This window comes from Mustela erminea, chromosome 3 (genome assembly GCF_009829155.1).
Source record: "Mustela erminea isolate mMusErm1 chromosome 3, mMusErm1.Pri, whole genome shotgun sequence".
Taxonomy (NCBI): domain Eukaryota; kingdom Metazoa; phylum Chordata; class Mammalia; order Carnivora; family Mustelidae; genus Mustela; species Mustela erminea.
Genome location: NC_045616.1, coordinates 70207518 through 70221181, shown reverse-complemented (window position 1 = coordinate 70221181; position 13664 = coordinate 70207518). Strand labels below are relative to the sequence as shown.

Here is a 13664-nt window from a genome sequence, read left to right as displayed (position 1 = left end):
GGTAATTGTAAAATCATAGTGTAAAGTTTGTGTGGTGTTTCTGCTTTCCATAATGTTTGGAACTTGCCTCTGCAGGTAAAATTCCAGAGGAATCCAAAGCCCTCTCTTTATTGGCTCCTGCTCCAACCATGACAAGTTTAATGCCTGGTGCAGGCTTGCTTCCCATACCGACCCCAAATCCCTTGACTACAGTAAGTATTCCACACCCTCTTCTGAAAGAGATTTATGTTGAGTTGTGTAATCATGTGAATAAAGAGCTTAGAAAATTATTTGTTTTGAATCTTTTTTCCTTCTTTTTAATTGAAAAGGATTCAAAATGTCTACTAACCCCACCCCCACCCCCCACACCACCACGTTATCACTGACTTAAACTGACTTTTGGAAATACTTCTGAAGTAATAGGGCATTCATTTAAATTTGAGAACTAAAATAGATTATTCATTAGAGAATCAGTTATTGAAGCCCAGCATTTTAGATTGCATGGGGAATTGGAAAATCTAGGTAACTCTATTTCCCAGTTCAAGAGGACTAAATCTATTGAAGTAAAATAAAATAAAATGAATCACAGCTTTGTAACAGAAGAAAAATATCTCAGAGAAACATTTGTCTAATACTGAGAAAATGTAACAAGGTAAAAACATGGTAAAATTATGTTTTCATTAACCACATAGAGTTAAATAGGAATTTAATACCTCCTTTGTGATTTCTAAGAGCGGTAAATAAAGATTTTGCTGATACTGGGCTCCTGTCATATTTGTTTTAGAGAAGGGTCATTTTTCTTCAGAAATGAATGCAAGACAAAATATAAAGCTCACCTTAATTCTGTGGTGTGTCTTAGCTTTGTGGTGTTGGGACTGTTTAGGGAATGAACCAATACTAACTTTATGATAGTAATTTTTTTTAAGTACTGTTTTTTGGGGGCATCTGGGTGGCTCAGTTGGTTGGGTGTCTGCCTCCTGCTTATGTCATGATCACAGGGTCCTGGGATCGAGCCCCGAGTTGGTCTCCTTGCTCAGCAGGGAGTCTGCCTCTCCCTCTCCCTCAGCCTGCCATTCCCCCTGGTTGTGCTCTCTCCTTTGTGTGTCAAATGATTGAATAAAAATCTTAAAAAAATAAATAAGCATTTATTTTAAAAAATACTTTTTTTCTTTCTGTTTTTCCTTTTTAAAGATTTTATTTTATTTATTTATTTATTTATTTTTAAATTTATTTATTTGAGAGAGAGACAGTGAGAGAGAACATGAGCGAGGAGAAGGTCAGAGGGAGAAGCAGACTCCCTATGGAGCTGGGAGCCGGATGTGGGACTCGATCCCGGGACTCTAGGATCATGACCTGAGCCGAAGGCAGTCGTCCAACCCAGGCACCCCTAAAGATTTTATTTTTAAGTAATCTCTACACCCAGTGTGGGGCTTGAACTCACAACCCTGAGATCAAGAGTTGCATGCTCTACCAACTGAGCCAGCCAGCCCTCCCCACCCCACCTTTTTTTAAAGTAAGTTCTCCCACTATAGGGGTCGGCTCACCTGGAGAACAAGGGTCTCATGCCCTACTGATTAAACCAGCCAGGTGCCCCTTTGATGGAAGTTCATTTACTAAAGTTATAAAAGTGGTCTATGAAACTTTGAAGTGCAAAATTTTGGGTCTTTTCTTTACATAGCATTGTACTACTGGAGACCTGCATTGTGATTGCTGGTGGGGAAATGCTTTTTACTTTTATTTATTTATTTATTTTTGGTCAGGGGTATGTTTTTTATTTTTATTTATTTATTTTGGGAGGGGTGGAAAGAGAGGAGGGGCAGAGGGACATGGAAAGAGAATCTTTTTTTCTTTTTTCTTTTTTTTTTTTTGAGATTTTATTTATTTATTTGACAGACACAGATCACAAATAGGCAGAGAAGCAGGCAGAGAGGGAGGGAGGAAGCAGGCTCCCTCTTGAGCAGAGAGCCCAATGCGGGGCTCGATCCCTGGATCTGGGATCATGACCCAAGCCGAAGGCAGAGGCCTTAACCCACTGAGCCACCCAGGTGTCCCCCAGGAGAATACTTTTTAATTCAAAATCTGATCATTTGAGTTAAGCCTTTTACAGATTTTCTAGAAAATTTTATTTGGGTTATATTCTGGTATATTTTAACATTTAATTCCTGGATCACTATCTATTTTTCAGAAAGTATTATCTTGCTATCTTGACAATTCTTATGGTTTATTTAGCAACAGCATAATGTTTTTATTTAATTTGTTGCCTTGAGGGGAAATGGTTTTCTCTAAATTCATCTGCAGATATCTATTATTTTGAAATTTAATTTATGAACAATTGGAATAGAAAATGGGACAGGTGACCCACTGTGACTTGACTCCTGCTTACCTCTCTGACATTTTTCCTACCTGTTTTCTTGGCTTACTCTACTTCAGCCATATTGGCTTTGTTATTTCTTAGACATGCCAAACATATTTTTGCCTTACGGCTTTTGCTTAGAACATTTCGTTTTCAGGAGGCCATGGTTTCCATGTCAGAGGGCGAAAGTGTTACATCAGGAGCCTAGGTAATCTTTTAACCCATTGAAGACCAACAGGGTAACTAAATAATGTGGGGTTTTTTTTTTAGATCAGGGCTAGAAAGTAGAGTAATCAAAACAAAGGTAATTGTATTGTTACAGAGCATCTGCATTCAGTAGAAATTTCTGCTCTGCTGAAAATGTCTTTGTACTATCAAGTGTCATAGCTACTGTAATGTGTGCCTATTGAGTACTCGAAATGTGTCCCTGAATTTTAATTAAAATTCAGATAGCTGTATGGGGTTAGAACACCATATTAAATAGCATAGGTATAGCAGAATGGTATAGTAAAAAGAAGAGACAGGAAAAAAGTTTCTAAAAAAGAGCTGAATGATCTTAAGTTTGAGAAACCGAGAGGTTGGATTAGATAATTTGAAAAAAACCCATTCCGTGTGTGTGTGTGTGTGTGTGTGTGTGTGTGTGTCTGTCTGTCTGTCTCATGTCCCAGTGGAGAAAATTTGCAGGTCAAAGGAATTGACGGGCGCCTGGGTGGCTCAGTGGGTTGGGTCTCTGCCTTCGGCTCGGGTGATGATCTCAGGGTCCTGGGATCGAGTCCCGTATCGGACTCTCTGCTTGGCGGGGAGCCTGCTTCCTCCTCTCTCTCCGCCTGTCTCTCTGCCTACTTGTGATCTCTCTCTGTCGAATAAATAAATAAAATCTTTAAAAAAAAAAAAAAAGTAATTGACAACTAGGAGTGCCTGAGGAGGTTTGTTGAATTCTTTAAATCCATTCAAAACTAAGAAAAAAAAACAAAAAAACCCCTAAGAAATAATAGTCATATTTGTGATTTAACTTAATGGTATATAATAATTCTTTTGTACAGTAAAAAAAAATTTAGTGACTCAAACATCTGTGTACAGGATAAGGTGTGGAAGGGGGATAAAGGAGTGTCAATACATAAGCAAAATGTGGAGAAAAACTAGGCTCAGAGGGTGATAGCCTTGACTCCCATCACCACCCGTTTTGAATTAAGATATTTTATACAACTTTAGGATAACTTGAAATGGTGGTGCTGAGCAACAAATCCAAGATCTGTTAATAGCAAGATACCACAAATTATAATAAATACTATGAAGAAAAATAGGTGTTAGAAAGTGAAGCTTTATATAAAGTCAGGGAAAGCCTCTTGGAGGGGACAGGTGACCTGATGCTTGAAGGATTTGACTGGCAGAAGACAAGGAAGAGTTTTTTGACAAGAAATTCCAAGCAAAAGCTATAACGTGAGAAAAACTTTGTCTTCAAAGTAGAGTGGCAATCAGTATAGTTGAAGCTTAGGAAATGGGGGCGGTGGTAGTATATATTTTGAGATACTAGAGGGATAGATGGTATACTGATTTTAGGACTTTTGGGCCATGGAAAGGAATTTGAATTTTATTCAAAAGTTATTAAAAACCATTGGTTAGCTTTAAGCAGGGTAAGACATAATTTGACATTTTAAAAAGAAAATACACAGGCTGTTAGAACAGTGTAAGTGATACTTGTTTCATTAACTTATGCTTTCACCTTTAGGAAGTGTTTTTATGTAGTATTTGTTTAATCTTAGTTTTGTAGCATTATGTAATCAGTGCTCAAAAATTTCTTTCTTTCTTTGGACTGGGGGAGAGAGAGAAAGAAAGAGAGGCAGGGATTGGGAGGGGCAGAGAGGATGTTAAGCAGTCGCCATGCCTAGCGCAGAGCCTGACACAGGACTCCATCTCACAACCCTGAGCTGAAATGGAGTAGGATGCTTAACTCACTGGGCCACCCAGGTGCACCAGGGCCCCAACTTTTCTTAAATCTCATAAATGGAAATGACAGTTCTAATTTTTTTCCCCTTGAAATGTCTTCTCATTAATTCTGCGGAGTCTTCCATTTTCAAATTTCGAGATCTTCTATCTTTCCTAGTTTAAGTTCACATTAAAAATATATTCCTTAACCCTTGAAATAAAGCTAAATTTAGTAATGTTATGAAAGATCATTCAAAGGTTTTGTCACTCTTCCCATCAAAGTATATATAAGTTCAGTTTCTTTTCTTAGGTAAACTTTGTCCCTGTTTCAGTTTTAAACTGTGCATGGTAGTACCCTGCTTTTACCGCTTGGCAGCTGAGTAGCTTTGTGAAATTTATTTAACCTCCATAAGTCTTTTTCTTTATCTGTGAAATTGGCATAGTATTCATACAGCAACTTTATAGGCGTAAGTGCTGTAATAATGAGAATTGACTGTTCATTTTTAGTTTCAACTTTGAAAGTAATTAAAATACCCAGATAGTTAAGAATTATGTTGTATTTCTAATTACATGCCTAACTACGGTGACCTCCTCCTCAATAATCCAGATAAATACCTGGCTTAAAGTTAGGACTCCGTAGTTACCTTCCATTCTTGTAGAGTTGATCGTTTTCTTTTTAAGGTTAAAGAATAGTAATCTTGAATACTAACAGGAAGTATGTGTTCTTTCTTTTTTTAAATTTATAGTTGGGTGTTTCCCTTAGCAGTTTGGGAGCTATACCAGCAGCAGCACTAGACCCCAACATTGCAACGCTTGGAGAGATACCACAGCCACCACTTATGGGAAATGTGGATCCTTCCAAAATTGATGAAATTAGGAGAACAGTCTATGTTGGCAATTTGAATTCCCAGGTAACTAATTTAAGGAAAAACTGAGTGGTAGGTCCTCTTACTCTTTACCCCTTCTTCAAAATGATAGCTTTTGACAAGTATTTACCTAATTTTAAAAAAAGAATATACTTTATTAAAGCGTGACTTTGTTTCTTCAGACAACAACAGCTGATCAACTACTTGAATTTTTTAAACAAGTTGGAGAAGTGAAGTTTGTGCGGATGGCAGGTGATGAGACTCAGCCAACTCGGTTTGCTTTTGTGGAATTTGCAGACCAAAATTCTGTACCAAGGGCCCTTGCTTTTAATGGAGTTATGTTTGGAGACAGGCCACTGAAGTAAGAAACCCTAAACAAAGAAATTTTAATGATTTTGGAAAAACTTAAAGTATTTCTGATGTAATTAAGGCTTTTTTTTTTCTTTTTAATAGTAATTGGCAATTTGTGGAAAGGAAGACTTTGTGTTAAGTATAAATGAAATACATTAAGTTACCATTTTAGCTTTTAAAGTTGTATTTGAAGACATTTTCTATTTTATAAGATCTAATTTGATGTTAACGTTATATACCCTATATAATGGCTATAAGTCTTTTCTCATAAGCTCTAATAAAGCAGATTGGGTTTGGGTTAGGACTAGACTAAGAGATGGTTGAACATATGAAATGAATTATTTTGGTATTACCAATTATTTTGGTAAATCCAGAATCCCAGGAAGAAAATAATATTAAGTACCCAGAAGTGTTTTGAATCATACATTTTGAGTTTTAATATTTTCTCATATCCTTGTGTGCAAAATGAAAAATTGGTATAGACTTTATATACTCAAGATCAGAAATTCTATTTCTTGCAGATTATTAAGGCAGCAGTTTTATCTAAATTTCATAGGTAATTGCTTTAGTTATATAGCTTGATCGAGATTCAGCTATGAAAGGACGAAATACCTCTTTTTAGTGAATGCCTGTCTTAGTGTGAAGGGGGTAAAGTGAGACTTACCAGATTCATTTATGTGCGTCAGAGAAACCCCTTCTGATCTGATAGGGAGGAGTTTTATCAGGTGCTTCTCAGATTTGAAGCTGTATCTGACTCACCCATGGTTCAGGGTTAATTAAAATTGTGCACATATACAGCCTTTCCTGCGTTCTCCCAGTGTGTAGAGATATCCGTGAAATCTTATATTCCAAGATGAGAAATGATGCATTTTAATACTGATGTCAGGATTTTAATTTATTATAATTCTAAATTGGATATATTCAAGTTGTTAAGGAGTCAGGTAGGGTTCAGTTTTTCTTCTCTCCTCTAGGCTTTGGTAGCAAGAGATAAAGATGAGTGGTAATGAGGGTTTTGATGTTGGTTTTGATTATTCTGTATTTAGCTGTATCATTCTTAATGTGCTTTCGACATGTCCTCAGATTTATAAATATGTGTATCATAAACAGTTGTTTCATGTTTTGTAAAATATGGTGTGTATTTGTGATATGCTAATATTTTTAATTTAGAATTAATCACTCCAACAATGCAATAGTAAAACCCCCTGAGATGACACCTCAGGCTGCAGCTAAGGAGTTAGAAGAAGTAATGAAGCGAGTACGAGAGGCTCAGTCCTTTATCTCAGCAGCCATTGAACCAGGTAAGGTCACAGTGTTGTTACATAGGTCACATAGAACCATAGAACTGGAAGGAATTTTAGAAGTTATCTTGTTTAGTCCCTCCATTTTACAAACAAGAAGACTGAAACTCGAGAAAGAGTAAGTGACTTACTAGTGTCAAAGGTCAAAGAACTGGTTAGCACAAATGCTGTTTTCCCGTGATAATGAATTGAGGCACATTAGCTTGAGTTAATCAGTTCTTTATGTTTTTGTAGCAAAGTCAGTGCTCACAACTGATTGGCTTTAAAGCAAAGTATAAATGTTATTGTGAGGCTAAAACTAAGAATAAATATAATTAAAACATAATCAAGCAGGCTCACTTTCCTTCAATGGTTTCATTTTAAAAATAGGAAAGAGCCCATGATTAGCCAAACACAAAGACCATTTTAGCAAGGTAAAGGAACACCTGTTCAGACTTTTATGTTGCTTACTGAAAGTTAAAAATCCAATCTAAAAATGTCTAGGTGGTTTACAGTTGAGCAAATTTTCTACATTTGCACTCAGAATTTAAGCTTCACTGCTAGCAAAATAAATGGAGAGAAGATTTAAAATCGTTGTCCTAGGAATTAGACATGTTATAATCGTACATTATGGCAGCAACAAAATATTACGAACAGCTGTTTATAATCATCTGGTTTATATGTACTGCTGCAGGGTGGCTGCACTCAACGAGTTTATGCAATGACTTTCTTGGATGTTTCTGAAGGATAATTGCACAGGAGGAGGATGTACAGAGAGTAGGCCCCTTGCACTATATGTGGTACATTCCACTTGTGCCTGATTATTAACTGGGATCTTTAATTGTTCTGAGCTTACACTGCAAAGTGGTTTTTTCCTCCCAGAGTCTGGAAAGAGCAATGAAAGAAAAGGCGGTCGATCTCGTTCCCATACTCGTTCAAAATCCAGGTCTAGCTCAAAATCCCATTCTAGACGAAAAAGATCGCAGTCAAAACACAGGTGAGAATTTCTGCTATCATATTTAAAATTTTTGGTCATGTATTTAAGACTGTTAAGATTTTCTGAGTTTTTGTTTATGTATCAGAATTTAGAAACTTCAGCGGAGTTCACCAGGAATTATGCTTATCATTAAATGTTGCTTTAATTATAATAATATAGTTGAGAATGAAATTTTATCTAATTGATATATAATTTTTATTATTTCAATTAATTTTCAGTTTCAGAAGTTAGTTTTCTGTCTTAAGGTGCTCTATTCCTTATTCTTCTAAGAATAAACTAGTCAATACAGAACTGGCAGAAACTTTCCCTTCTTTTTCTTGAGAAAAAGGAACATACATGTTTGGTGATGCTGAAATATTGTTGAAGTAGCAGCTCCCTGCCCCCTCCCTCCCACCCCCAAGTCTCCTCAAGACTTAGGGAGTAGCACCTCATATCTTGGATTCCAGTACCTACCTGTCTCTAGTGCCATGAGTCAAATGGAGTGCTTTATTAAATCTTTGATATTCTCGATGATAAGAGCCTCTCCTGCACCCACTTTGGGACCTGAAACACAGTAGTAACTTTGCAGCTTTAGCTTCAACTATTGTATTATGCTAAAGTTCTATTTCTGTTCTGTTTGTTTTACTTTGGAACATAGTTCTGTCATTTTAATTTTCTTTTTTTAAAAAATCTGTTAAGGGGGTGCCTGGGTGGCTCCGCGTCGGTTAAGTGTCTGCCTTTGGCTTAGGATCCTGGCATCGAGCCCTGCATCTTCGCTCCCTGCTCAGTGGGGAGCCTGCTTCTCCCTCTCCTTCCCCCTGCTTATGCTCTCTCTCTGTCAAATAAATAAATAAAATCTTAAAAAATAATAATAATAAATAAAAAATCTGTTCTGTTGTACTCAGTCTGAATGAGAACTTGCAACAGCATTTTGATTTGGAAGTGCCCTAAGAATCATGTTTAAAGTGAAAAATTTTATTGTGTTCTCTAAGATATGGAGGGAGGTGTTACTGAAATGTGAGACTGTATATAGTGGATCCTAATTGCATGTTAATATGTATACACATACTTAAGTCTAAAGAGAAGAGGTAGGGAACAGTCTCTGTGCGTGTGTGTGCAGGGCATGTGTGGTGGTGTTAGAGAAGGAGGAAGGTTTGAGAGAAGGAGAAAAGGGAACCAGTATACTGTATGTTGAACCTCATCAGCAAGCTCACTTTAGTCTATTTTTCTATGATACCAAGGAAATTGAAGCAGTGAGAAAGGAAAAAAATGGTATTCTTTGTTTGACTCTAATAAGCTATACTTCTGGCTGTTTATTGGTGTATACTTCTCCATAATTCTTAGTTTGTATGGTCTCTTTTGGGATATGGTTTTACTGTCTCCCCTTCCAAGGTGTTTCCAGTAAGGCAGGTTCAGATCCAAGTGAAGGAAGTTGTTACATTTACAGGGAAGAGGTCAGAGCCACAGAAGCCTGAGTTGGAGAAGGAAAGTGGTATTGAAGCAGTGGTACTAGATTGTGGATATTTCTGCAGGTTGGCAGGATGTGGTGGAGGTAAAGGAGATAAAAGAGATAAAAAATTGAGCTCAAGAGTAATTACTTCTTTTCTGAGAAGGAAAGAGACCAGTGACCTGAATCTCATTTTGTGTTGATTATAAGAGCTGTGCTCCAAATCTAATACCTTACTGGTTTTCTAAGGCTGGAAAAAAGGAAAACATGATTAACATCAGTTTCCTTGATAATCTCTGTGAAGATTTATCTATTGGAGCAAATTTACTTAACTCTCTGCTTTAAGGTTCCTGCTTTTATCATTTTAAGTATATTTGGATATTTTCCCTTTCCAAGAGTTAGTAGGGGAAGGATTTTTCAGTCTAAAATGAAACTTGTTAGTTAATGTTCTTAAGTCATGAGAGTGTTCTCCTGAAGGTTTGTCTATGTAGCATTAGAAATTACTTGCTTTTGGCATACACACATATACATGTAACACTCTCATATATTTATGTAGTATATAAATTTATATTACACTAAATTTATACTAATACAGTATAAATATACTAAAGTAACTTTATTAAAGTTTAAATTTACTAAAGTAAATTTATACTATACTAATTTTTACACATGTATAGAAACACATGTAGCCTTTACTGAGTTCATAAAGAAATACAAAAGAATAAAGGTTCTTTTTTTTTTTTTTAATTTTTTTTTTTTTTTTAAAGGTTCTTTTTAAGGGGGGAAAAAATCCCTTGAAATCCCTGAAAATATTTGACTTAAGGATCTTGATATGTAAGGAACTTCCCCTCAGCTCTGGCTCTGCCCCACTAGACTTACTATCAGGAATGTGAGTTTCAGGAGCCTTTGCTCTTGACGGCTTACCCTCTTCTACTTTCTCAGCATTCTCAGATGCTTCTGGAACCTCCCTCCAGCCCCTATCCTTTCCCTTTTCCTTCCCTTGTAAGGAGGCAGGAAGGGGTTTCTTGTCACTATGACCTTGGCTAGGACCAGGGAGATGTATTTTGACTTTGCTCAAATTTTTATATGTGTTTTTTTCAAAGGGCAGTTTTAGAAAAGGTGGGTAGTACTGTAATTATTATATTTTAAAGTTAAGTAACCTTGACAGACCAGCATGGGAACTATAAGACATTTTATAGTACTTTAATGTGAAACAGCGGACTTAGAATTGAACTTTGATGAGACATGATGGTAAGTTGCCCTGTATTTACATTTTAATTTATAAATGTGGTTTTGCACATTATGCTAAAATGAGATCTCCTGATGATAACTCAAGTCTTTCTCTTTGGTTGGATTAGATTTGCTCTTGACTTGAAGCTTTTTGCATTCCTAATCAGAACACTTGTTTGGAGGTGACTAGTGGATGAAATAGGGACGTGATAGTTTTTAATGTCAAAATTAAAATATAGTGATTACTCTTGGGACTTTGAAACTCTGAGGACCTGTAGGGTAAGGTGGGAATCCAAATGATCAGTGTTTTTAAAATTAATTCTTGCTAAGGCTATATCTAATTTTTTAAAAGGTGTTTCTTTGCTTAATTAAGGTTGGAAAGCAGTGTTTGAGGAAAACAAAATTACTATGTATATTTTTAGCAAGTTAACTAGAACAAAAATGTAAAGACTTTCTATTAAGTACGTAGAAGCAAAGGCCTTATAAAACATTCCCCTCATGTGGATGTCTGTAAATGGATTAAAAATGGCTTAAGTTTTGCAGTTTTGCCTTAATACCTAGCACACGACCCTTTATCTCTTGAGTTATTAAAGATTTCAGCAAACTGGCTTATCTTTCTCTATTAAAAATATGGTATTTTCAATACCATAAATGTATAATTTTTAAAGCCATAAAATAAATAAGTGGTTCAGTTGAAAATTAGCTGTTGGGAAACATTTTAGGTACTGAAAATGTGTTTAAAAAAACAGGATTTCATTATTCATTGAAAATTGTCTTGAGATTTTTCTGGCTTCTTAGCATACCACAAGCATTTAACTGTATGTATTTCTTTTATAGATCTTTGCTTTAACTTAAATCATGAAAACATGACTATCAAGATGAATTTTAATTATATAAAGCATACTTGTGGAAGTTCATTTGATCTCCTTGGAATAAAGCTGTAACTTAAAGTTTTCATTTATGTTAATTGTTAATGCTGATGATCTTGAAAATTAAGAATTTTGAACATTTACTCTGTGCCTGACACAGCTAGGCATTCGTTCATGCATCACCTGATTCAGTCCTCATGACACCCCTAGGCGATAAAGGTTTGATTCTCCAACTTTGTAGATGAAGAAACTAGGCTTAGTGCGAGGGTAAGCGAGTAGCCAGAGTTCTCACAGCTAGTATGTGGCAGAGCTGAGTGTCAGAACCAGATTGTTTTGCTCCAGAGCTGGTGAGTCTTGTCACTATGTCTGTGCATTCAGTTTTGTTATATTTTGATAGTTACTAGGATAAAAATTACAATATATAAGCACTATTTCAGTGGGAATAAGGAGCCTATAGAATTTCAGAATTGAAGTAACCTTTATTTTTCTTGCAAGAATTCTAGTAATAAAGGGTTTTTTTTAGGGGCACCTGGGTGGCTCAGTCGGTTAAGTGTGTGCTTTTGGCTCAAGTCATGATCTCAGAGTCCTGGATTTGAGCTCCACATTGGGCTCCCTGAGTCTGCTTCTTCCTCTCCTCAACCCCTCCCTCCCCCTCTTGTGCTCACATTCAAATAAAAATCTTAAAAAGGCGGGGGGCGGTGCCTGAGTGGCTCAGTCTGTTAAGCGTCTGCCCTCGGCTCAGGTCATGATCCTGGTATCATGGGATTGAGGCCCACATCAGGCTCCCTGCTCGTCTGCTTCTCCCTCTGCCTGCTGTTCCCAGAGCTTGTACACACTTTCTCTCTCTCTCTCACTCTTGTTACATATCAAATAAATAAATATTTAAAAAGAAAAAAAAAGGTTTCTTTTAAGAGCTATGTTTATGTAGTTATAAAATCAAGAGGTCTTACAGATCCAGCATTTAATTATCTGTAGCTTCAACTCATGAGTAATGTTTATTTTCCTGTCATACTAGCAGTGTAATTAGTACTGTGCTTCCTTACACATTCTTAATATATGTTATGACAGACATCACACTGCCAGCTAGAGAAACTCTTGAGCCAGAAAACCACTGTTTGTCAAAGTATCACCATTAGCAGTTCAATTACATGCAAGTTAAGAGTTTAATTTATAGTATAAAACTTGTTCTGTGGGAGAAGTCATATGGTAACAGGCATATAATAATTAGCATGGGAAAGCCACACTTGGAAATAATAGCTTCAGTCTGACATAGAAAATAATGTAATTTCTTTCTCTGTATTCTGAAAATGAAGTGTTTGGTAAAGTTGCTAATAAATAATTTATTGCAAATAATCTGACTGAGGCGTTATATAATAGAGAATTTTAAAATACAGATACTGTTGGGATCAGTTTTAAAATTTTCTTACTTGAAAGACATCTTAAATTTTTAAAAATTAAAATTGTAAGAGTAAGTTTTGACATTCTAACAACTTGTTTTTCTTTAGGAGTAGATCCCATAATAGATCACGTTCAAGACAAAAAGACAGACGTAGATCCAAGAGCCCACATAAAAAACGCTCTAAATCAAGGGAGAGACGGAAATCAAGGAGTCGTTCACGTTCACGGTGAGTCTTGGGGAAATTAGCGGTAATTTTTCTCATGGCTTCATTTGTTAAAAAATTATTGTGGTTTAGGGTTTTAATGAGAGACATTTAATATTTTTTATTGCTTTAGTAGTGATTAATATTGATTGCCATTGATTGGAATCTGATGATCAGAATGACTCATGAGGTTTCTAAAATATGTAATTAAACTGGGTAACTGTTTCATCTAACAGCCTCATGTACACCTGGGTTATATAGAAATTATCATGTATTATAAGCTAGTATAAGTTGTTTTGTTGAAGAAAGGGAGGTCCTTTTTGGGGAGTAGAATAATTTTAGTTGTGAATTTATTTATTTATTTTTGTTTTTAAAGGGACAAGAGAAAAGACACCCGAGAAAAGATCAAGGAAAAGGAAAGAGTGAAAGAAAAAGATAGAGAAAAGGAAAGGGAAAAAGAGAGAGAGAGGGAGAAGGAACGTGAAAAAGAAAAGGAACGAGGTAAAAACAAAGACCGGGATAAAGAACGGGAAAAAGACCGGGATAAAGACAAGGAAAAGGACAGAGAGAGAGAGCGGGAAAAAGAACATGACAAGGAGCGAGACAAGGACAAGGAACAGGACAAAGAAAAGGAACGAGACAAGGACCGATCCAAAGAGATAGATGACAAAAGAAAGAAGGATAAAAAATCCAGAACACCACCCAGAAGTTACAATGCATCAAGAAGATCTCGTAGTTCCAGCAGGTTTGATAATGCTTAAAATTTTTACGAAGGGGTTTACTGATAAC

At 36.1% G+C, this 13664-nt stretch overlaps 1 protein-coding gene across 5 annotated transcripts in view; it reads left to right on the top strand.

The window, feature by feature from the left end:
* Window positions 1–13664, top strand: part of SREK1 (splicing regulatory glutamic acid and lysine rich protein 1) — a 44702-nt gene that overhangs the window by 16855 nt on the left and 14183 nt on the right. For 3 of the 5 annotated variants that reach the window (XM_032336093.1, XM_032336092.1, XM_032336094.1), the window contains 7 exons: window positions 76–191; window positions 5005–5169; window positions 5307–5485; window positions 6643–6773; window positions 7635–7749; window positions 12780–12899; window positions 13252–13620. In XM_032336093.1, the coding sequence (XP_032191984.1) occupies window positions 76–191; window positions 5005–5169; window positions 5307–5485; window positions 6643–6773; window positions 7635–7749; window positions 12780–12899; window positions 13252–13620 (1195 nt within the window). Of the gene's footprint in view, window positions 1–75; window positions 192–5004; window positions 5170–5306; window positions 5486–5591; window positions 5610–6642; window positions 6774–7634; window positions 7750–12779; window positions 12900–13251; window positions 13621–13664 lie in introns of those variants that run through there. The other 2 variants (XM_032336095.1, XM_032336096.1) reach the window with 2 other exon arrangements.